Source organism: Oncorhynchus nerka, linkage group LG6, assembly GCF_034236695.1.
Source record: "Oncorhynchus nerka isolate Pitt River linkage group LG6, Oner_Uvic_2.0, whole genome shotgun sequence".
Taxonomy (NCBI): domain Eukaryota; kingdom Metazoa; phylum Chordata; class Actinopteri; order Salmoniformes; family Salmonidae; genus Oncorhynchus; species Oncorhynchus nerka.
Window position 1 is genome coordinate 18,866,174 of NC_088401.1, and position 23,416 is coordinate 18,889,589.

The 23,416-nt window shown below is 44.5% G+C and overlaps 1 protein-coding gene across 1 annotated transcript in view; it reads right to left on the minus strand.

Annotated features, from left to right (window-relative positions):
- LOC115115909 (phospholipid-transporting ATPase IB-like) overlaps positions 1-23,416 on the minus strand; it is a 115,832-nt gene that overhangs the window by 21,398 nt on the left and 71,018 nt on the right. The window contains 5 exon segments of the mRNA XM_065019347.1: positions 772-894; positions 3,929-4,003; positions 8,602-8,675; positions 8,678-8,711; positions 9,270-9,453. Coding sequence (XP_064875419.1) covers positions 772-894; positions 3,929-4,003; positions 8,602-8,675; positions 8,678-8,711; positions 9,270-9,453 — 490 coding nt within the window.

The following is a 23,416-nucleotide window of genomic DNA, read 5'->3' on the forward strand; positions in this document are numbered from 1 at the left end:
TCCAGCCGACATTTGGCATTGCGCATGGTGATCTTAGCCTTGTGTGCGGCTGCTCGACCATGGAAACCCATTTCATGAAGCTCCCTACGAACAGTTATTGTGCTGACCTGCTTCCAGAGTCAGTTTGGAACTTGGTGGTGAGTGTTGCCACAGAGGACAGACGATTTTTATGTGCTACACGCTTCAGCACTCGGCAGTCTCGTTCTGAGTTTGTGTGGCCAACCACTTTGCGGCCGAGCCGTTGTTGCTCCTAGACCTTTCCACTTCACAATAACAGTCCTTACAGTTGAGTGGGGCAGCTCTAGCAGGGCAGAAATTTGACAAACTGACTTGTTGGAAAGGTAGCATCCTATGACGGCGCCACATTGAAAGTCACTGAGCTCTTCAGTAAGGCCATTCTACTGCCAATGTTTGTCTTTGGAGATCGCATGGCTGTGTGCTAGATTTTATACACCTGTCAGCAGCAGGTGTGGCTGGAATACCCAAATCCACTAATTTGAAGTGTTGTCCACCTACTTTGTGTATATATATATAGTGTAGCTTTATTTCAGATGATGCAATAAATGTTCATATAGGCCTACAAGTTGTGAAACTCTAAACTAAACTCGACCTCTGTCTAAACTCAAATTGTTTCCTTCATAGTGTTCAATGTTCAAAAACGTTCCATATGTTTGTCCATTAATAATTATGGCAGTGTTTGTGTGCACAGTATTTCAATAAGATTGAAAATGTAAAAAAGTGGTCTGTGCGTTTGTTTGGGTGTGTGTGTACCTTGGTGTTGAACCCCTCAGCGTTCTGGGTGATGCTGTATAGCTGGGGGAAGCGGAGCATGTTCTGCTGACTGCACGGCCGGTCAAAGATCCCCAGAGTGAAGGGAGGCAGCGCTGTGAAGATCTGACACACACACAGTACAACGTAAAACACCCAAACAAACACTATGATCGATTGACTTTCAGAGATTCAGACTTACTCCGTTGGCTGTTTATTCGGTTGCACAATCAGCACAATAATCACAGTGACACAACCAGCACAACAATCACAGTGACACAACCAGCACAACAATCACAGTGACACAACCAGCACAACAATCACAGTGACACAATCAGCACAACAATCACAGTGACACAACCAGCACAACAATCACAGTGACACAATCAGCACAACAATCACAGTGACACAACCATCACAGTGACACAACCAGCACAACAATCACAGTGACACAACCAGCACAACAATCACAGTGACACAACCAGCACAACAATCACAGTGACACAACCAGCACAACAATCACAGTGACACAACCAGCACAACAATCACAGTGACACAACCATCACAGTGACACAACCATCACAGTGACACAACCATCACAGTGACACAACCAGCACAACAATCACAGTGACACAACCAGCACAACAATCACAGTGACACAACAATCACAGTGACACAACCAGCACAACAATCACAGTGACACAACCAGCACAACAATCACAGTGACACAACCATCACAGTGACACAACCATCACAGTGACACAACCAGCACAACAATCACAGTGACACAACAATCACAGTGACACAACAATCACAGTGACACTACCAGCACAACAATCACAGTGACACAACCAGCACAACAATCACAGTGACACAACCATCACAGTGACACAACCAGCACAACAATCACAGTGACACAACCAGCACAACAATCACAGTGACACAATCAGCACAACAATCACAGTGACACAACCAGCACAACAATCACAGTGACACAACCAGCACAACAATCACAGTGACACAACCATCACAGTGACACAACCAGCACAACAATCACAGTGACACAACCAGCACAACAATCACAGTGACACAATCAGCACAACAATCACAGTGACACAATCAGCACAACAATCACAGTGACACAACCATCACAGTGACACAATCAGCACAACAATCACAGTGACACAACCAGCACAACAATCACAGTGACACAACCATCACAGTGACACAACCATCACAGTGACACAACCAGCACAACAATCACAGTGACACAACCAGCACAACAATCACAGTGACACAACCATCACAGTGACACAATCAGCACAACAATCACAGTGACACAACCAGCAGTAATTCCACCACTTCCAAACAGCTCACACAGAGTAGAGACATGGAAGAAGAGGGAGAGTGAAAGAGAGAGGGAGGGAGGGAAGGAGAGATTAAAAGAGAGAGAGGGAGGGAGGGAGGGAGGGAGGGAGGGAGGGAGGGAGGGAGGGAGGGAGGGAGAGATTAAAAGAGAGAGAGGGAGGGAGGGAGGGAAGGAGAGATTAAAAGAGAGAGAGGGAGGGAGGGAGGGAAGGAGAGATTAAAAGAGAGAGAGGGAGGGAGGGAGGGAAGGAGAGATTAAAAGAGAGAGAGGGAGGGAGGAGGGAAGGAGAGATTAAAAGAGAGAGAGGGAGGGAGGGAGGGAAGGAGAGATTAAAAGAGAGAGAGGGAGGGAGGGAAGGAGAGATTAAAAGAGAGAGAGGGAGGGAGGGAAGGAGAGATTAAAAGAGAGAGAGGGAGGGAGGGAGGGAAGGAGAGATTAAAAGAGAGAGAGGGAGGGAGGGAGGGAAGGAGAGATTAAAAGAGAGAGAGGGAGGGAGGGAAGGAGAGATTAAAAGAGAGGGAGGGAGGGAGGGAAGGAGAGATTAAAAGAGAGAGAGGGAGGGAGGGAAGGAGAGATTAAAAGAGAGGGAGGGAGGGAGGGAAGGAGAGATTAAAAGAGAGGGAGGGAGGGAGGGAGGGAGGGAGGGAGGAGGGAGGGAGGGAGGGAGGGAGGGAGAGATTAAAAGAGAGGGAGGGAGGGAGGGAAGGAGAGATTAAAAGAGAGAGAGGGAGGGAGGGAAGGAGAGATTAAAAGAGAGAGGGGGAGGGAGGGAGGGAAGGAGAGATTAAAAGAGAGAGAGAGGGAAGGAGAGATTAAAAGAGAGGGAGGGAGGGAAGGAGGGAAGGAGAGATTAAAAGAGAGGGAGGGAGGGAGGGAAGGAGAGATTAAAAGAGAGGGAGGGAGGGAGGGAAGGAGGGAAGGAGAGATTAAAAGAGAGAGAGGGAGGGAGGGAAGGAGAGATTAAAAGAGAGGGAGAGAGGGAGGGAAGGAGAGATTAAAAGGGAGGGAGGGAGGGAGGGAGGGAGGGAGGGAGGGAGGGAGGGAGGGGAGGGATTAAAAGAGAGAGAGGGAGGGAGGGAAGGAGAGATTAAAAGAGAGAGAGGGAGGGAGGGAGGGAAGGAGAGATTAAAAGAGAGAGAGGGAGGGAGGGAGGGAAGGAGAGATTAAAAGAGAGAGAGGGAGGGAGGGAAGGAGAGATTAAAAGAGAGGGAGGGAGGGAAGGAGAGATTAAAAGAGAGGGAGGGAGGGAAGGAGAGATTAAAAGAGAGAGAGGGAGGGAGGGAGGGAAGGAGAGATTAAAAGAGAGAGAGAGAGGGAGGGAAGGAGAGATTAAAAGAGAGGGAGGGAGGGAGGGAAGGAGAGATTAAAAGAGAGGGAGGGAGGGAGGGAAGGAGAGATAGAGAGAAAGGGAGGGAGGGAGGGAAGGAGAGATTAAAAGAGAGGGAGGGAAGGAGAGATTAAAAGAGAGGGAGGGAGGGAGGGAAGGAGATATTAAAAGAGAGGGAGGGAGGGAGGGAAGGAGAGATTAAAAGAGAGGGAGGGAGAGGGAGGGAGGGAGGGAAGGAGAGATTAAAAGAGAGGGAGGGAAGGAGAGATTAAAAGAGAGGGAGGGAGGGAAGGAGAGATTAAAAGAGAGGGAGGGAGGGAAGGAGAGATTAAAAGAGAGGGAGACAGGGAAAGGGAGGGAGAGGGAGAAAGGGATCCAAAATATATAGAACGCGGGGGTGTAAAGGACAGATCCAGAAAGAGTGAGACAGAGAAATGGACAGTATGAATAAAGTGGACACTCACCACGTTGTAGAGGCCGATACACCAGCGTTCAAACAGGATCTGTCCAGAGAAGCCGTTCACAAAGGCAAACCACAGCTGGACAAGAGAGGGATGATATATGATGAGTGAAACAAGGGAGCATGGAATAAATGGATTAACAGGGATAGATAGAGGATAACCACGTAGCCTTTGTGCATATATTGACTTCAGAAAGTATTCAATTCTCTTGACTTTTTCCACATTGTAATCAGTGGCAACCAGTCAACTGTTTTGAGCCCCACCTATTTAGGCACCTGTTTGTTTGTTTTATGTTGTTGCCTGTTTTGCATGTTATTTGGGCATTAATACATGTCACATATCAGTTTGCAAAGAATGTAAAACAATAAAGCTTTATTGAGTAAGGCAGCTCCAAAATGCAGGTGTTTCAGCCTAGCTCAGTGCTTTATGTGGTGGTGGGTTAACCAGCGGAAAATACGGAGCGTAGGGGCTGGTAACGTTCTCTAGTTGCGGCATGATTGGCTCAGTGTTCTGTAATGGGGACACTACGTCACTGCAAAATCTACGGGTAGAGCTAAAAAAATCAAGTCGACAATCTACTGGCAAATCCTTTTCAATCCTTGTCATAAGATAAACAATGAAGAGAAATTATAGATAAATCGTATAGGTGCTAATCTGCTATTGGACATAAACATTACACAAGTTGGAAATCGCAAATTCAACAATAAGTGGTTTGGAAAGAATAAGTGGCTAACTGCAAGCAAGGGTTTAAGGGACTCTTTTCCAAGCTTAAAAGGATGAACATTCAACATTGGCCATGCTGTCAATCCAGCATGATTTATGCCGCTCTCAAAACAACTTGAAACTCGGAAATCTCAGACTTCAGTGAGTTCAAGACAACTAGGAACTCGGAAAAGAATGATGTCTGACTGGGAAAACACGTTTTGAACGGTCATCCAACTCGGAATTGCAAGTCAGGAACTCAGGCCTCTTTCTAGAGCTCCAACCTGAAGATCACCGATGTCATCGTGATTCAACCTTGTTTTTTCCCCAATTGTCTTGAAAGCACCATAAATCCAGAGAATTACAGACTTTGAAGACAAAGTTTGATGACAAAATTTGCCCACGAAGTACTGCCACACCACCTTCCTGTTCAAGTGAGCACAGCACAACAAGGTGTCCAAAAATGTCTTGTATGCTGCTGCATAAATGATGAAATATGCCAGGGAGATATGTATACTGTAGCTAAGAAGGTAATACTTTGTGTATGTTGTGTATTAAGCTGTTAGTAGCCCATGTGCCTCACCATAATAATTTGGTATTTTTAAACCTCTTAAATTTTGCCTACTGTTCTGACTTGGTGGTGCACATGTAGCCTATAACCTCTTTTAGAGAAATGTAATCACTGAATATTGTAAGAGCTTTCATTGTCTGCTTATACGCCCCCTTTATTTATCCTACGGTTCTGACTTTGTGTACAGGGAGAACACTGTAAGAACGGCCCATGTTCTGAATTTTGTCGGTGTACATTTCAAAGTGCTGAACAAATAGTTATATTGACTATGTCCCTCCTAGCTCGCTCATTAATGTCTTGATCGAGATTAAGGATTGCCTCCGCCTTTATGCCGTAGTTTGTACAACTCAATTGTCAGTAGAAAGCAAGTCAGCCATATCAGCTATGTATTTTTAAAAGGCAGTAAATGAGGCTGAATGTTTGGCTAACCAGACAAGGCTCCACTGATAGCCAGGTGTATCAGTGGTAAGGTGTTAGCACTGCTGTTGGGACAGCTTTATGAAACAGTTCGTGGGCACCGTTTGTCACCGTTATAATGCAATTTATGTATTGCTTAGTGTTGTGTAGTGGATTTGCTGGCATGCATCTAAAGAAAAAACTATTTTGAGTGTGCCCCAGCAAGATTTACATGCTACAATCGCCACTGCTTGTAATCATTAAGGACTGGGGAGTTTTTTTTGATGCAAAGTTGTCATCAAGGCAAAGGGTGGCTAAAGTGTTTAACACTTTTTTGGTTACTACATGAGTAAGTGTGTCCAAACTTTAACTGGTACTGTATATATGTATTTTTTGTATTTAACTCCCTTTTTTCTCCCAATTTCAATTACAATCTTATCTCATCGCTGCAACTCCCGAACGGGATCGGGAGAGGCGAAGATCGGGTCATGTGTCATCCTAAATATGACCTGCCACACAGCGCTCCTTAATACCAATCAGCTTAACCCGGAAGCCAGCTGCACCAATGCGATGGAGGAAACACCGTTCAACTGACGACCAAAGTCAGCCTGCAGGCGCCTGGCCTGCCACAAGGAGTCACTAGAGTGCGATGAGCCAAGTAAAGCCCCCCCGGCCAAACCCTCCCCTAACCCGGACGACGCTGGACCAACTGTGCGATGTCCTATGGGACTCCCGGTCACGGCCGGTTGTGACACAGCCTGAGATCGAACCCGGGACTGTAGTGACACCTCAAGCACTGCGATGGAGTACCTCAGACCGCTGCGCCACTCGGGAGGCCCCTGTATTTGATTTGTAATAAATCTGCAACAATTTCTAGAACAATGTTTTCACTTTGTCATTATGTGTGTAGATGGGTGAGAGAGAAGAAATATATTGAATCCATTTTGAATTCAGGCTGTAACAACAAAATGTGGAATAAGTCAATGGGTATGAATACTTTTTGAATGCACTGCAGATTACAGATCTAGGATCAGTTCACACTACCCAATGCTAAAGGTATCTACAAAGAGTAAAACATCCATCCATACAGAGACACAGACTGATCAGAGTGTGGTGAGGTTCCTGGAGCATACAGTGGAGCACCCGCCTGCTCTGCCCCCCCCCCCCCCCCAAAACACACCACTCTGTATCTCTGCTTTGTGGACAGAGAGTGTCTATGCCCCTTGACGTACAGATCTCTACAGGCAGCCAATCACATGTGATAATCACACATCCTTAGACCTGAGGGAGAGGGACATTGTGGTAGAAGGTAGAGGTTGAGGGTCTGCACCTGCTGGCCTCCTTAATGTTAGACAGAGAAGGGGGCACAGCTGACAAATCACCCTCATGATGGTGGAGAGCCTTCCAAAATGCCCCTGACCCATCACACACACACAGTCCCTGACCGACCATGTGTGTGTGGGTGTGTGTGTGTGTGTGTGAGACAGAAAGCAGACACCAGAGGAGCACCTCATCCGTCATTGTCAAACATTTCGACAAACAGCTGCAAAATGTTTCTGTTAATGTGTGTGTGTGTGTGTGTGTGTGTGTGTGTGTCTGTGAGAGAGAAAGAGAAAAGAGATTGGTCTAAGGAGGGAACGGGAGTTAGTCTCTCTCCAAATGGGTCCAGCTTCTACTAATGTTGTTTTAAATAGTAATACATCTTCAAACATTACTGGATGGCATTTATAAGGTATGTGGGAGGGGTGATGGGGAGGTGAGGGTTGAAGGGTGGGAGAGGTGAGGGTTGAAGGTTGAGAGTTGAAGGGTAGGAGAGAGAGGAAGGGTTGAAGGGTGGGAGAGGGAGAGGGAGGGAGGGTTGAAGGGTGGGAGAGGTGAGGGTTGAAGGTTGAGAGTTGAAGGGTGGGAGAGGGAGGGAGGGTTTAAGGGTGGGAGAGGGAGAGGGAGGGTTGAAGGGTGGGAGAGGTGAGAGTTGAAGGGTGGGAGAGGTGAGAGTTGAAGGGTGGGAGAGGTGAGAGTTGAAGGGTGGGAGAGGGAGGGAGGGTTGAAAGGTGGGAGAGGTGAGAGTTGAAGGGTGGGAGAGGTGAGGGTTGAAGGGTGGGAGAGGGAGGGAGGGAGGGTTGAAGGGTGGGAGAGGTGAGGGTTGAAGGGTGGGAGAGGTGAGGGTTGAAGGGTGGGAGAGGTGAGGGTTGAAGGGTGGGAGAGGGAGGGATGGAGGGTTGAAGGGTGGGAGAGGGTGGGAGGGTTGAAGGGTGGGAGAGGTGAGGGTTGAAGGGTGGGAGAGGGAGGGAGGGGTTGAAAGGTGGGAGAGGTGAGGGTTGAAGGGTTGGAGAGGTGAGGGTTGAAGGGTTGGAGAGGTGAGGGTTGAAGGGTAGGAGAGGTGAGGGTTGAAGGATTGAAGGGTGGGAGAGGTGAGGGTTGAAGGGTAGGAGAGGTGATGGTTGAATGGTTGAAGGGTGGGAGAGGTGAGGGTTGAAGGGTGAAGGGTGGGAGAAGTGAGGGTTGAAGGGTGGGAGAGGTGAGAGTTGAAGGGTGGGAGAGGTGAGGGTTGAAGGGTAGGAGAGGTGAGGGTTGAAGGGTAGGAGAGGTGAGGGTTGAAGGGTTGAAGGGTGAGGTGAGGGTTGAAGGGTGGGAGAGGTGAGGGTTGAAGGGTGAGAGAGGGAGGGAGGGTTGAAGGGTGGGAGAAGTGAGGGTTAAGGGGTGGGACAGTGAGGGGGGTGGGAGAGGTGAGGGTTGAAGGGTGAGAGAGGGAGGGAGGGTTGAAGGGTGAGAGAGGTGAGGGTTGAAGGGTGAGAGGGAGGGAGGGTTGAAGGGTGGGAGAAGTGAGGGTTAAGGGGTGGGACAGTGAGGGGAGGGGTGGGAGAGGTGAGGGTTGAAGGGTGAGAGAGGGAGGGAGGGTTGAAGGGTGAGAGAGGTGAGGGTTGAAGGGTGAGAGAGGGAGGGAGGGTTGAAGGGTGGGAGAAGTGAGGGTTAGGGGTGGGACAGTGAGGGGAGGGGTGTGTCTTACCTCTATGATGTAGAGAACCACATTCTTATAGAAACAGTAGAGGATACACTTAGTGACACGGTTATAACTCCACGCCCATGGACCAGCAACAACTTCTCTAGGTAGGAAAACTAGCAACAGAAAGAGAGGGGGTGAGTGAGAGAGAGGGGGTGAGAGAAAGGGGGGGTGAGTGAGAGAGGGGGGTGAGTGAGAGAGAGAGGGGGTGAGTGAGAGAGAGGGGGGTGAGAGAGGGGGTGAGTGAGAGAGAGAGAGAGGGGGGGGTGAGTGTGTGAGAGAGAGAGAGAGAGGGGGGGTGAGTGAGAGAGAGGGGGGGTGAGTGAGAGAGAGAGGGGGGTGAGTGAGAGAGAGAGGGGGTGAGTGAGAGAGAGAGAGAGAGAGAGAGAGGGGGTGAGTGTGTGAGAGAGAGAGAGGGGGGTGTGTGAGAGAGAGAGAGAGAGGGGGTGTGAGTGTGTGAGAGAGAGAGAGGGGGTGAGTGTGAGAGAGAGGGGGGTGAGTGAGAGAGAGAGAGATACAGGATGAGACAAAGAGATAAGCAGTAGTAGACACCTGAGTGGTAAAGACAGATAAACAGAGAGAGAGATTCCTCTGGCTCTAACAGAATACTTCAACTAGCTCCTCTCCTCCCTTTCCCCCCCTCTTCCGTTCTCTACTTAGTGTGTGTGTGTTACCTGTGCGATGGAGTAGTCCGAGGAGTTGGTTGCCTGCATGCCCTCGTTGCCACTGATGCCAACTCCTACATGGGCAGTCTGGATCATGCCCACGTCATTGGCCCCATCTCCTATGGCCAGAGTGATGGCCTTTACATGCTTCTTCACCATGTCCACTATCTCAGACTTCTGGAGGGGAGACACCCTGGAGAGAGAGAGAGAGAGAGAGAGAGAGAGAGAGAGAGAGAGAGAGAGAGAGATAGCGAGACCAGTTCGAAAAAAGTTACAACAACATCAACGACCAAAAGTAAAAGATGTCTGGAGACAGGAAAAAACAGACATGGAGATACAACCAGAAAAAAAAAAGTTTTATTTAGATAAACTTGGATTTTTCGGCAAGGACATATACAGGATACTACCATCCACAACAAAACCTTCACTATGTCACCAGGACATATACAAGATACTACCCTCCACAACATAACCTTCACTATGTCACCAGGACATATACAGGATACTACCATCCACAACAAAACCTTCACTATGTCACCAGGACATATACAGGATACTACCCTCCACAACATAACCTTCACTATGTCACCAGGACATATACAGGATACTACCCTCAACAACAAAACCTTCACTATGTCACCAGGACATATACAGGATACTACCATCCACAACAAAACCTTCACTATGTCACCAGGACATATACAGGATACTACCCTCTACAACATAACCTTCACTATGTCATATACAGGATACTACCCTCCACAACATAACCTTCACTATGTCACCAGGACATATACAGGATACTACCAACAAAACCACAACAAAACCTAACCTCACTATGTCACCAGGACATATACAGGATACTACCATCCACAACATAACCTTCACTATGTCATATACAGGATACTACCCTCCACAACATAACCTTCACTATGTCACCAGGACATATACAGGATACTACCCTCCACAACATAACCTTCACTATGTCACCAGGACATATACAGGATACTACCCTCCACAACATAACCTTCACTATGTCACCAGGACATATATAAGATACTACCCTCCACAACATAACCTTCACTATGTCACCAGGACATATACAGGATACTACCCTCCACAACATAACCTTCACTATGTCACCAGGACATATACAGGATAATACCCTCCACAACATAACCTTCACTATGTCACCAGGACATATACAGGATACTACCCTCCACAACATAACCTTCACTATGTCACCAGGACATATACAAGATACTACCCTCCACAACATAACCTTCACTATGTCACCAGGACATATACAAGATACTACCCTCCACAACATAACCTTCACTATGTCACCAGGACATATACAGGATACTACCCTCCAACAAACCTTCACTAACCAGGACATATACAGGATACTACCCTCCATTCACTATGTCACCAGGACATATACAGGATACTACAACATAACCTTCACTATGTCATATACAGGATACAACAACATAACCTTCACTATGTCACCAGGACATATACAGGATACTACCCTCCACAACAAAACCTTCACTATGTCACCAGGACATATACAGGATACTACCATCCACAACAAAACCTTCACTATGTCACCAGGACATATACAGGATACTACCCTCCACAACATAACCTTCACTATGTCATATACAGGATACTACCCTCCACAACATAACCTTCACTATGTCACCAGGACATATACAGGATACTACCCTCCACAACAAAACCTTCACTATGTCACCAGGACATATACAGGATACTACCCTCCACAACATAACCTTCACTATGTCACCTACCCTCCACAACATAACCTTCACTATGTCACCAGACATATACAGGATACTACCCTCCACAACATAACCTTCACTATGTCACCAGGACATATACAGGATACTACCCTCCACAACATAACCTTCACTATGTCATACTACCCTCCACAACATAACCTTCACTATGTCACCAGGACATATACAGGATACTACCCTCCACAACATAACCTTCACTATGTCACCAGGACATATACAGGATAATACCCTCCACAACATAACCTTCACTATGTCACCAGGACATATACAGGATACTACCCTCCACAACATAACCTTCACTATGTCACCAGGACATATACAGGATACTACCCTCCACAACATAACCTTCACTATGTCACCAGGACATATACAGGATACTACCCTCCACAACACAACCTTCACTATGTCACCAGGACATATACAGGATACTACCCTCTACAACATAAACTTCACTATGTCATATACAGGATACTACCCTCCACAACATAACCTTCACTATGTCACCAGGACATATACAGGATACTACCCTCCACAACAAAACCTTCACTATGTCACCAGGACATATACAGGATACTACCATCCACAACAAAACCTTCACTATGTCACCAGGACATATACAGGATACTACCCTCTACAACATAACCTTCACTATGTCATATACAGGATACTACCCTCCACAACATAACCTTCACTATGTCACCCGGACATATACAGGATACTACCCTCCACAACAAAACCTTCACTATGTCACCAGGACATATACAGGATACTACCCTCCACAACATAACCTTCACTATGTCACCAGGACATATACAGGATACTACCCTCCACAACATAACCTTCACTATGTCACCAGGACATATATAAGATACTACCCTCCACAACATAACCTTCACTATGTCACCAGGACATATACAGGATACTACCCTCCACAACATAACCTTCACTATGTCACCAGGACATATACAGGATACTACCCTCCACAACATAACCTTCACTATGTCACCAGGACATATACAGGATACTACCCTCCACAACATAACCTTCACTATGTCACCAGGACATATACAGGATACTACCCTCCACAACATAACCTTCACTATGTCACCAGGACATATACAGGATACTACCCTCCACAACATAACCTTCACTATGTCACCAGGACATATACAGGATACTACCCTCCACAACATAACCTTCACTATGTCACCAGGACATATACAGGATACTACCCCTCCACAACATAACCTTCACTATGTCACCAGGACATATACAGGATACTACCCTCCACAACATAACCTTCACTATGTCACCAGGACATATACAGATACTCCACAACATAACCTTCACTACAACAGGATACTAACAACATAACCTTCACTATGTCACCAGGACATATACAGGATACTACCATCCACAACAAAACCTTCACTATGTCACCAGGACATATACAGGATACTACCCTAACCTTCACTAACATAACCTTCACAACATATTCATATGTCACCAGGATACTACCCTCCACAACATAACCTTCACTATGTCACCAGGACATATACAGGATACTACCCTCCACAACAAAACCTTCACTATGTCACCAGGACATATACAGGATACTACCATCCACAACATAACCTTCACTATGTCATATACAGGATACTACCATCCACAACATAACCTTCACTATGTCACCAGGACATATACAGGATACTACCCTCCACAACATAACCTTCACTATGTCACCAGGACATATACAGGATACTACCCTCCACAACATAACCTTCACTATGTCACCAGGACATATACAGGATACTACCCTCCACAACATAACCTTCACTATGTCACCAGGACATATACAAGATACTACCCTCCACAACATAACCTTCACTATGTCACCAGGACATATACAGGATACTACCCTCCACAACATAACCTTCACTATGTCACCAGGACATATACAGGATACTACCCTCCACAACAAAACCTTCACTATGTCACCAGGACATATACAGGATACTACCCTCCACAACATAACCTTCACTATGTCACCAGGACATATACAGGATACTACCCTCCAGGACAAAACCTTCACTATGTCACCAGGACATATACAGGATACTACCCTCCACAACATAACCTTCACTATGTCACCAGGACATATACAGGATACTACCCTCCACAACATAACCTTCACTATGTCATATACAGGATACTACCCTCCACAACATAACCTTCACTATGTCACCAGGACATATACAGGATACTACCCTCCACAACATAACCTTCACTATGTCACCAGGACATATACAGGATACTACCATCCACAACAAAACCTTCACTATGTCACCAGGACATATACAGGATACTACCCTCTACAACATAACCTTCACTATGTCACCAGGACATATACAGGATACTACCCTCCACAACATAACCTTCACTATGTCACCAGGACATATACAGGATACTACCCCCCACAACATAACCTTCACTATGTCACCAGGACATATACAGGATACTACCCTCCACAACATAACCTTCACTATGTCACCAGGACATATACAGGATACTACCCTCCACAACATAACCTTCACTATGTCACCAGGACATATACAGGATACTACCCTCCACAACATAACCTTCACTATGTCATATACAGGATACCCTCCACCATAACCTCCACAACATAACCCTCCACCTTCACTATGTCACAGGATACTACCCTCCACAACATAACCTTCACTATGTCATATACAGGATACTACCCTCCACAACATAACCTTCACTATGTCATATACAGGATACTACCCTCCACAACATAACCTTCACTATGTCATATACAGGATACTACCCTCCACAACATAACCTTCACTATGTCACCAGGACATATACAGGATACTACCCTCCACAACATAACCTTCACTATGTCACCAGGACATATACAGGATACTACCCTCCACAACATAACCTTCACTATGTCACCAGGACATATACAGGATACTACCCTCCACAACATAACCTTCACTATGTCACCAGGACATATACAGGATACTACCCTCCACAACATAACCTTCACTATGTCACCAGGACATATACAGGATACTACCCTCCACAACACAACCTTCACTATGTCACCAGGACATATACAGGATACTACCCTCCACAACATAACCTTCACTATGTCACCAGGACATATACAGGATACTACCCTCCACAACATAACCTTCACTATGTCACCAGGACATATACAGGATACTACCCTCCACAACAAAACCTTCACTATGTCACCAGGACATATACAGGATACTACCCTCCACAACATAACCTTCACTATGTCACCAGGACATATACAGGATACTACCCTCCACAACATAACCTTCACTATGTCACCAGGACATATACAGGATACTACCCTCCACAACATAACCTTCACTATGTCACCAGGACATATACAGGATACTACCCTCCACAACATAACCTTCACTATGTCACCAGGACATATACAGGATACTACCCCCCACAACATAACCTTCACTATGTCACCAGGACATATACAGGATACTACCCCCCACAACATAACCTTCACTATGTCACCAGGACATATACAGGATACTACCCTCCACAACATAACCTTCACTATGTCACCAGGACATATACAGGATAATACCCTCCACAACATAACCTTCACTATGTCACCAGGACATATACAGGATACTACCCCCCACAACATAACCTTCACTATGTCACCAGGACATATACAGGATACTACCATCCACAACAAAACCTTCACTATGTCATATACAGGATACTACCCCCCACAACATAACCTTCACTATGTCACCAGGACATATACAGGATACTACCCTCCACAACATAACCTTCACTATGTCATATACAGGATACTACCCTCCACAACATAACCTTCACTATGTCATATACAGGATACTACCCTCCACAACATAACCTTCACTATGTCATATACAGGATACTACCCTCCACAACATAACCTTCACTATGTCATATACAGGATACTACCCTCCACAACATAACCTTCACTATGTCACCAGGACATATACAGGATACTACCCTCCACAACATAACCTTCACTATGTCACCAGGACATATACAGGATACTACCCTCCACAACATAACCTTCACTATGTCACCAGGACATATACAGGATACTACCCTCCACAACATAACCTTCACTATGTCACCAGGACATATACAGGATACTACCCTCCACAACATAACCTTCACTATGTCACCAGGACATATACAGGATACTACCCTCCACAACATAACCTTCACTATGTCACCAGGACATATACAGGATACTACCCTCCACAACATAACCTTCACTATGTCACCAGGACATATACAGGATACTACCCTCCACAACATAACCTTCACTATGTCACCAGGACATATACAGGATACTACCCTCCACAACAAAACCTTCACTATGTCACCAGGACATATACAGGATACTACCCTCCACAACATAACCTTCACTATGTCACCAGGACATATACAGGATACTACCCTCCACAACATAACCTTCACTATGTCACCAGGACATATACAGGATACTACCCTCCACAACATAACCTTCACTATGTCACCAGGACATATACAGGATACTACCCTCCACAACATAACCTTCACTATGTCACCAGGACATATACAGGATACTACCCCCCACAACATAACCTTCACTATGTCACCAGGACATATACAGGATACTACCCCCCACAACATAACCTTCACTATGTCACCAGGACATATACAGGATACTACCCTCCACAACATAACCTTCACTATGTCACCAGGACATATACAGGATAATACCCTCCACAACATAACCTTCACTATGTCACCAGGACATATACAGGATACTACCATCCACAACACAACCTTCACTATGTCACCAGGACATATACAAGATACTACCCTTCACAACATAACCTTCACTATGTCACCAGGACATATACAGGATAATACCCTCCACAACATAACCTTCACTATGTCACCAGGACATATACAGGATACTACCCCCCACAACATAACCTTCACTCCAAATCAAAACTCCAAACCTACAATGTGATTTTGGAAAACATTTCCTGGAAGGATTCCATTCCTAGGATTCCTCCTACTACTAAGATTCTTATTTCCAAGCTATACAGCAAATGTTCTGGCAAACAAACAGGTTAACTAAGAAAATAAATACAGAACCATACTTATATCAACGAATTGGCGAGGACACTAGAACAATCTGCAGCACCGGGCCTCACCCTACAAGAATCTGAAGTCAAATGTCTACTGTTTGCTGATGATCTGGTGCTTCTGTCCCCAACCAACGATGGCCTACAGCAGCACCTACAGCTGAAGTTGGAAGTTTACAAAAACTAGTTTTAATGACTCCAACCTAAGTATATCAATGACCATATTAGAGACACTTATTTCCCTCAGATTACACAGACCCACAAAGGATTTGTAAACAAACCCAATTTTGATAAACTCACATATCTACTGGGTGAAATACCACAGTGTGACATCACAGCAGTAATATTTATAACCTGTTGCCACGAGAACCACTGAAGGACAAACACCCCTTGTAAACTCTTATGTTTATTTATTTTCACTTTTGTACTTTAACTATTTGTACATATGACATTTCAAATGACTTTATTCTTTTGGAACTTTTGTGAGTGTTATGTTTAATGTACATTTTTATTGTTTATTTCACTTTTGTTCATTGACAAATCAAGTGAAGTAGATCATGTGCAAACAGCAAGAGAGCGAGAGATCTAGTCTCGGAGACCAGGCCGACTGTTGAGTCACTCTGTCACGCACACAGACCGACAGACACACCTCAGAGAGCAGAGGCGCAGCTCGTCTATCAACATAGACTTCTTCAGCCAAATCTCTCTGAGGGTTTCCCCTCGGAAATGGTGTGTGTGTGTGAGAATGCTAAGTGGACCACCCAGCTCTGCAGCTTCAGCTTGACCGGGCCACGGTCTTGCTTAGAACACACAGGGCATCTTTATGACTCATTGGCTTCCTCCTGGCCTGCAGTGTGTGTGTGTGTGTGTGTGTGTGTGTGTGTGTGTGTGTGTGTGAGAGATAGAGAGGTTACATGCTGGTGTAGAGATTTGCTCCATACCCACCCAGGCCCGCTCCCTCTTATCCCAGAAAGACTGTTCCTTGTTGGGGCTTTAAATCACTGTGGGTCCTGGTCTGACTACAGGCCTACAAAACGGACATACAGATAGTAACAGGAGCCATGTCTTCCACAGGCATACTGTCTGTTATACACGCACACACACAAACAGTCTGTTTGAGTTTATTTTATTTGTACAGGGACAGTGCACATTAATCAACGTTTCAGTAAAAGTGCCGGTTTTAGCCAGCCGGCTAATTTTCAACCGCAGTCCCTGGGAGGTTATTAAAAACAATTACAATATAGACAATAGCAACATAGGACAAGCAAGACATAGCATACAGACAGAGCAACATAGGACAAGCAAGACGTAGCATACAGACAGAACAAAAAGCAGCAAGACAAAATTCATAAAAGCAACAAAGTGTTTCCACACCTCACAAGCTACAGACAACAGACATGGAAAGCAGCAACACACAGCTAGGGACCATGTTCACAAATCTGATTGACCTTTAGCCATGTCTTCAAGCCTTTTGTGAAAGTGTGATATGTGGTGCAGTTATGTGTGTCTGATGGCAGTCTATTCCAGACATGGGAAGCTCTCACAGAGAAAGCGGATTTACTAAAGGTGCTTTTCCTTAAGGGAACTATACAGTCACCTCTCATGGCAGACCTTGTGGATCTGCTGCCATTTGTTTGGGTTTTCTGTTTAACAAAAATACTGAGTGGAGGGGGAGCCGGGCCATTTAGGATCTTGAATACAAGACATGCGTTGGTGTATTGCACAAGATTTTCCCAACTCAGGAGCTTATACTTTCTGAGGATGTAACAGTGATGATGGCTATTTGGCTTCCTATCAAGCACTTTGAGAGCCTGTTTGTAGACAGACTGAATAGGTCTTAATGTTGTACAGCAAGCTTGGGCCCAACTAGTCAAGCAGTATGTTAAGTGGGGGAGTATCATAGATTTGAAGTACAGTTTTGCTACTTCTGTAGTCAAACAATTTCACATAAATCAGAAATTAGATAGGTTGAATTTGAGAAGGCAGATCATTAATGTACAGGCTGAACAGGAGGGGCCCCAGTATTGACCCTTGGGGCACGCCCACATCATAGCTAATAGTGGGCAACAGCTCATTGCTCACTCTGACACACTGAGTTCTGCCTTCAAGGTATGATTTCATCCATCTCAAGTCATCAGGGGAAAAGTTGAACTTGGACAATTTTGTGATGAGAATCTCATGGTTAACAGTATCAAAAGCCTTCCTTAGGTCCAGAAACACAGCCTCAACAACGCCCCCTTTGTCCATCTTGGACTTTTTCCAGAAGAAAGCAGTTGGCCGTTTCTGTGGAGTGTTTCGCTCTGAAGCCAAACTGCATGGAGTGTAATGTGAAGGGGCTGTTGTTGAGGTGGGCAATCAGTTGTTCTGCTACACACTTTTCAACAACCTTCAACACCACAGGTAGTCTACTAATGGGCCTGTAGTTACTCACGTCAGCAGGGTCGCCTGATTTAAAGATGGCCGTTATTATGGCCGACTTCCATACCCTTGGAAACACCCAGAGACCAATAGATGTGTTGGTGACCTTAGTAATGGGGCCAATGAGTGACTCTTTGTAGTTTTTAAGAAAGGTAGAGTCCAGCCCAAACACATATTTGGCTTTAGAGTTCTTTAGTGAGCTAATCACCTTGTTCACCTTTGACTCAGAAACCTCCCTTATGATGAAGACAGGTTGAGTGTCATTCACTAGCACTGAGCCCAAGAAACCAGTGGAGGGGTTCTGTGTCAGTACCCTGACAGTCAATAAAGTAGGAATTGAAGGCTATTGCTATTTCGACTGCATCCTGTGTTAGATGTTATTCACCATGATTTCTAGTCTTTTTGCAGTGTTACTATAGTCTTTCCCTGTTAACTTTTTTAGATTCTCCCAGATCAGTTTAGAATTTCCATTTGCTTCACCAATTATGTTAATAAAAAGGTTTGCCTTGGCCTGTCTGATTTCTTTCATCACCTTATTTCTCAACATGGTAAACCTACGTCTGTCATGCTCTAATTTGGATCTTAGGGCTATTTTTAGTGCATAATCTCGTTCTTTCATCAATTTCCAGATTTCTCCATTTAGCCAAGGAAGAGTGCTCTTTTGGCCCGGTTTGGATTTGATTTTCTTTAGGAAACCATTTATTATAGTCTGGATTGTGGATAGAAAAACCTGACTATCAGCTTCCACGTCTGTATAGGACAAGAGACCATTCCTGTTAATTCCCTTAATTACCTTTTCAAAATAACTTAATTCACTCTTAGGTATTCTGAGTTGATCCGGCTTTCTAACAGTAGAGAGGTTAAACCTGCTCTTAGACAGCTTTCTGGCTATAAGTGTCAGATTATGATCAGATAGCCCAGTAACCATATTGAATGATTTAGTCACTCTCTCTGGTTTATTACTGAACACCAGGTCAATCTGTGTTTTAGAGCAACAAGTCACCCTGGTTTGCCCTTTAACTAGCTGTGTAAGGTCAAAGGTATTAGTGATCCGTTTGAGGGTTTTCCTACAAGACTTGTCTTCATAATTAATGTTAAAATCTCCCATTTAATATGACCTCTTTCCCAAAGTCACATTCCCTAAGCATGTTATTAAAGTGATTAAAAACAGACTTCTGGTGGAAGGTGGCCTGTACATTCCAATAAGGGTAAAAGACATTTGGGGAGACAGTGTAACGTTTCACACTGTGAAATTCCCTAGTCCCTTTCCCCTGGGCTCCTCATCTCATTGTCTGTGTGGAGACAGAACCGCTTTAAGAGACAGACAGGGTTACAGGTTAAGAGGGTGAGTACCTCAATCAGCTATCATAATGACTGAACAGCTACAGAAATCAATTAGTGGGAAGCGGTTCCCCTAAACCAGGCTTTCCCAAACTCGGTCCTGGACTCCCCCTGGGTGCACATTTAGAAAACCTCCCCTAAACCAGGCTTTTCCCAAACTCGGTCCTGGACTCCCCCTGGGTGCACATTTAGAAAACCTCCCCTAAACCAGGCTTTTCCCAAACTCGGTCCTGGACTCCCCCTGGGTGCACAATTTGGTTTTTGCCCTAGCGCTACACAGCTGTTTCAAATAATCAAAGCTTAATGATGAGTTTGTGTTTTGAATCAGCTGTGTAGTGCTAGGGCAAAAACAACTAAACTTGCACCCAGGTGGGGCCCCAGGACCAAGTTTGGGAAAACCTCCCCTAAACCACTGATACAGGGGCCAAGATATTTCTATCCACGTAATGGTTCAGGTTAGGAGCTGGAGAAGTCAAATCTAATCCTAGATCTTTGGTTAAGGCAAACTTTTACCTTGGAATTGGCTCTAAATGGAAGCACTTTTGGTTATTTTAAGCCCGGCAGTGATTCATGGTTTCCTGCTACCTGATGGAAACCACTAAACAAAAAGATCATGGAGTTTGTGTGTGAAGTCTTACTGTTACGCTGCCAACTCTTCCTGCATCTCCTTTCATTTGTTCTTTCTGTCTTCAACTCAACTTCAACCCACTTGTCTTTTTAGCTCTCGCTTTCCATTTCCAATAATTATCATCTTTATGCGTTTAGGAATTGATGTTGTTGTTAGTTCTCGCTCTCAATTCAAAGGGGTTTTATTAGCATGGTCTCTTTCAATTAAGATAGCTTTTATTAGCATGGTCTCTTTCAATTAAGATAGCTTTTATTAGCATGGTCTCTTTCAATTAAGATGGCTTTTATTAGCATGGTCTCTTTCAATTAAGATAGGTTTTATTAGCATGGGAAACATGTTTACATTGCCAAAGCAAGTGAAATAATAAACAATAAACAAAGAATGTCAACAAAAGCATTTGAAAATCTACAGTAAACATTGCACTCATACAGGTTTTAAAGGGATTAAAACGTTTCAAATGTTATATTATCAGCCATGTGTTTTAACAATATGCAAATAGTTGTAGTAGGAATAATAGGGGAAGATGAGGAAACAGATAAATATGGGAGGTATTTACAATGTTTTGTTCCACCGGTGGCCCGGTTCTCATGGCAACGGGCCACAAACCTTGCTGCTGTGATTGCACATCGCGGTATTTCACCAACAGACATGGGAGTTTGTCAATGTTTGATTTGTTTTCAAATTCCTTGTGGGTCTGTGTGATCTGTGGGAAATATGTCGCTCTCTCTCTGTCTCTCTCAATTAAATTTAAGGGCATATTTGGCATGGAAAACATATGTTAACATTGCCAAATCAAGTGAAGTAGATAAACAAAAGTGAAATAAACATAAAAAAATGTAACAGTAAACATTACACCCACAAAAGGTCCAAAAATAATAAAGACATTTCAAACATCATATTATGTGCAAATAGTTAAAGTACAGAAGTGAAAATAAATAAACATAAATATGGGTTGTATTTACAATGGTGTTTGTTCTTCACTGGTTGCCCTTTTCTTGTGGCAACAGATCACAAATCTTGCTGCTGTGATGGCACACTGTGGTATTTCACCCAGCATATATGGGAGTTTATCAAAATTGGGTTTGTTTTCGTTGTGGGTCTGTGTAATCTGAGGGAAATATGTGTCTCTAATATGGTCACACAGGAGGTTAGGAAGTGCCGCTCAGTTTCCACCTCATTTTGTGGGCACACTGCTCTCAAGAGAACACAGGCTTTCTACGACAATAGTAAGGCTATGCTCAATAGCAAGGCTATGCTCACCAAGTATGTACATTGTCAAAGCTTTCCTTAAGTTTGGGTCAGTCACAGTGGTCAGGTATTCTGCCACTGTGTACTCTCTGTTTAGAGCCAAACAGCATTCTATTTTGCTCAGTTTTTTTGTTAATTCTTTCCAATATGTCAAGTAATTATCTTTTTGTTTCCTCATGATTTGGTTGGGTCTAATTGTGTTGCTGTGGGGTCTGTTGGTGAACAGAGCCCCAGGACCAGCTTGCTTAGGGGACTCTTCTCCAGGTTAATCTCTCTGTAGGTGATGGCTTTGTTATGGAAGGTTTGGGAATCGCTTCCTTTAAGGTTGTTGTAGAATTTAAACAGCTCTTTTCTGGATTTTGATAATTAGTGGGTATCGGCCTAATTCTGCTCTACATGCATTATTTGGTGTTCTACGTTGTACACAGAGGATATTTTTGCAGAATTCTGCATGTAGTCTCAATTTGGTGTTTGTCCCATTTGTGAATTCTTGGTTGGTGAGTGGACCCCAAACCTCACAACCATAAAGGGCAATGGGTTCTATAACTGATTCAAGTATTTTTAGCCAGATCCTAATTGGTATGTTACATCCTTTTGATGGCATAGAAGGCCCTTGCCTTGTCTCTCAGATTGTTCACAGCTTTGTGGAAGTTACCTGTGGCACTGATGTTTAGGCCAAGGTATGTATAGGTTTTTGTGTGCTCTAGGGAAACGGTGTCTAGATGGAATTTGTATTTGTGGTCCGGGTGACTGAACCTTTTTTGGAGCACCATTATTTTTGTCTTCCTGAGATTTACTGTCAGGGCCCAGGTCTGACAGAATCTGTTCAGAAGATCTAGGTGCTGCTGTAGGCCCTCCTTGGTTGGTGACAGAAGCACCAGATCATCAGCAAACAGTAGACATTTGACTTCAGATAGTAGGGTGAGGCCAGGTGCTGCAGACTGCTCTACTGCCCTCACCAATTTGTTGATATATATGTTGAAGAGGGTGGGGCTTAAGCTGCATTCCTGTCTCACCCCATGGGCCTGTGGAAAGAAATGTGTTTTTTTCCCAATTATAATGTCGTATGTTTTTCCTCAAACACCACTTTCCATCCATCTGTATAGCAGACACTCATGCCAAATTGAGTCAAAATCTTTTTTGAAATCAACAAAGTATGAAAAGACTGCCTTTGTTTTGGTTTGTTTGTTTGTCAAATAGGGTGTGCAGGGTGAATACGAGGTCTGTCATATGGTATTTAGGTAAAAAGCAATTTTGACATTTGCTCAGTACATTGTTTTCATTGAGGAAATGTAAGAGTCTGCTGTTAATGATAATGCAGAGGATTTTCCAAAGGTTGCTGTTGACGCATATCCCACGGTAGGTATTGGGGTCAAATTTGTCGCCAATTTTGTGGATTGGGGTGATCAGTCCTTGGTTCCAAATATTGAGGAAGATGCCAGAGCTGAGGATGATGTTAAATAGTTTAATAAC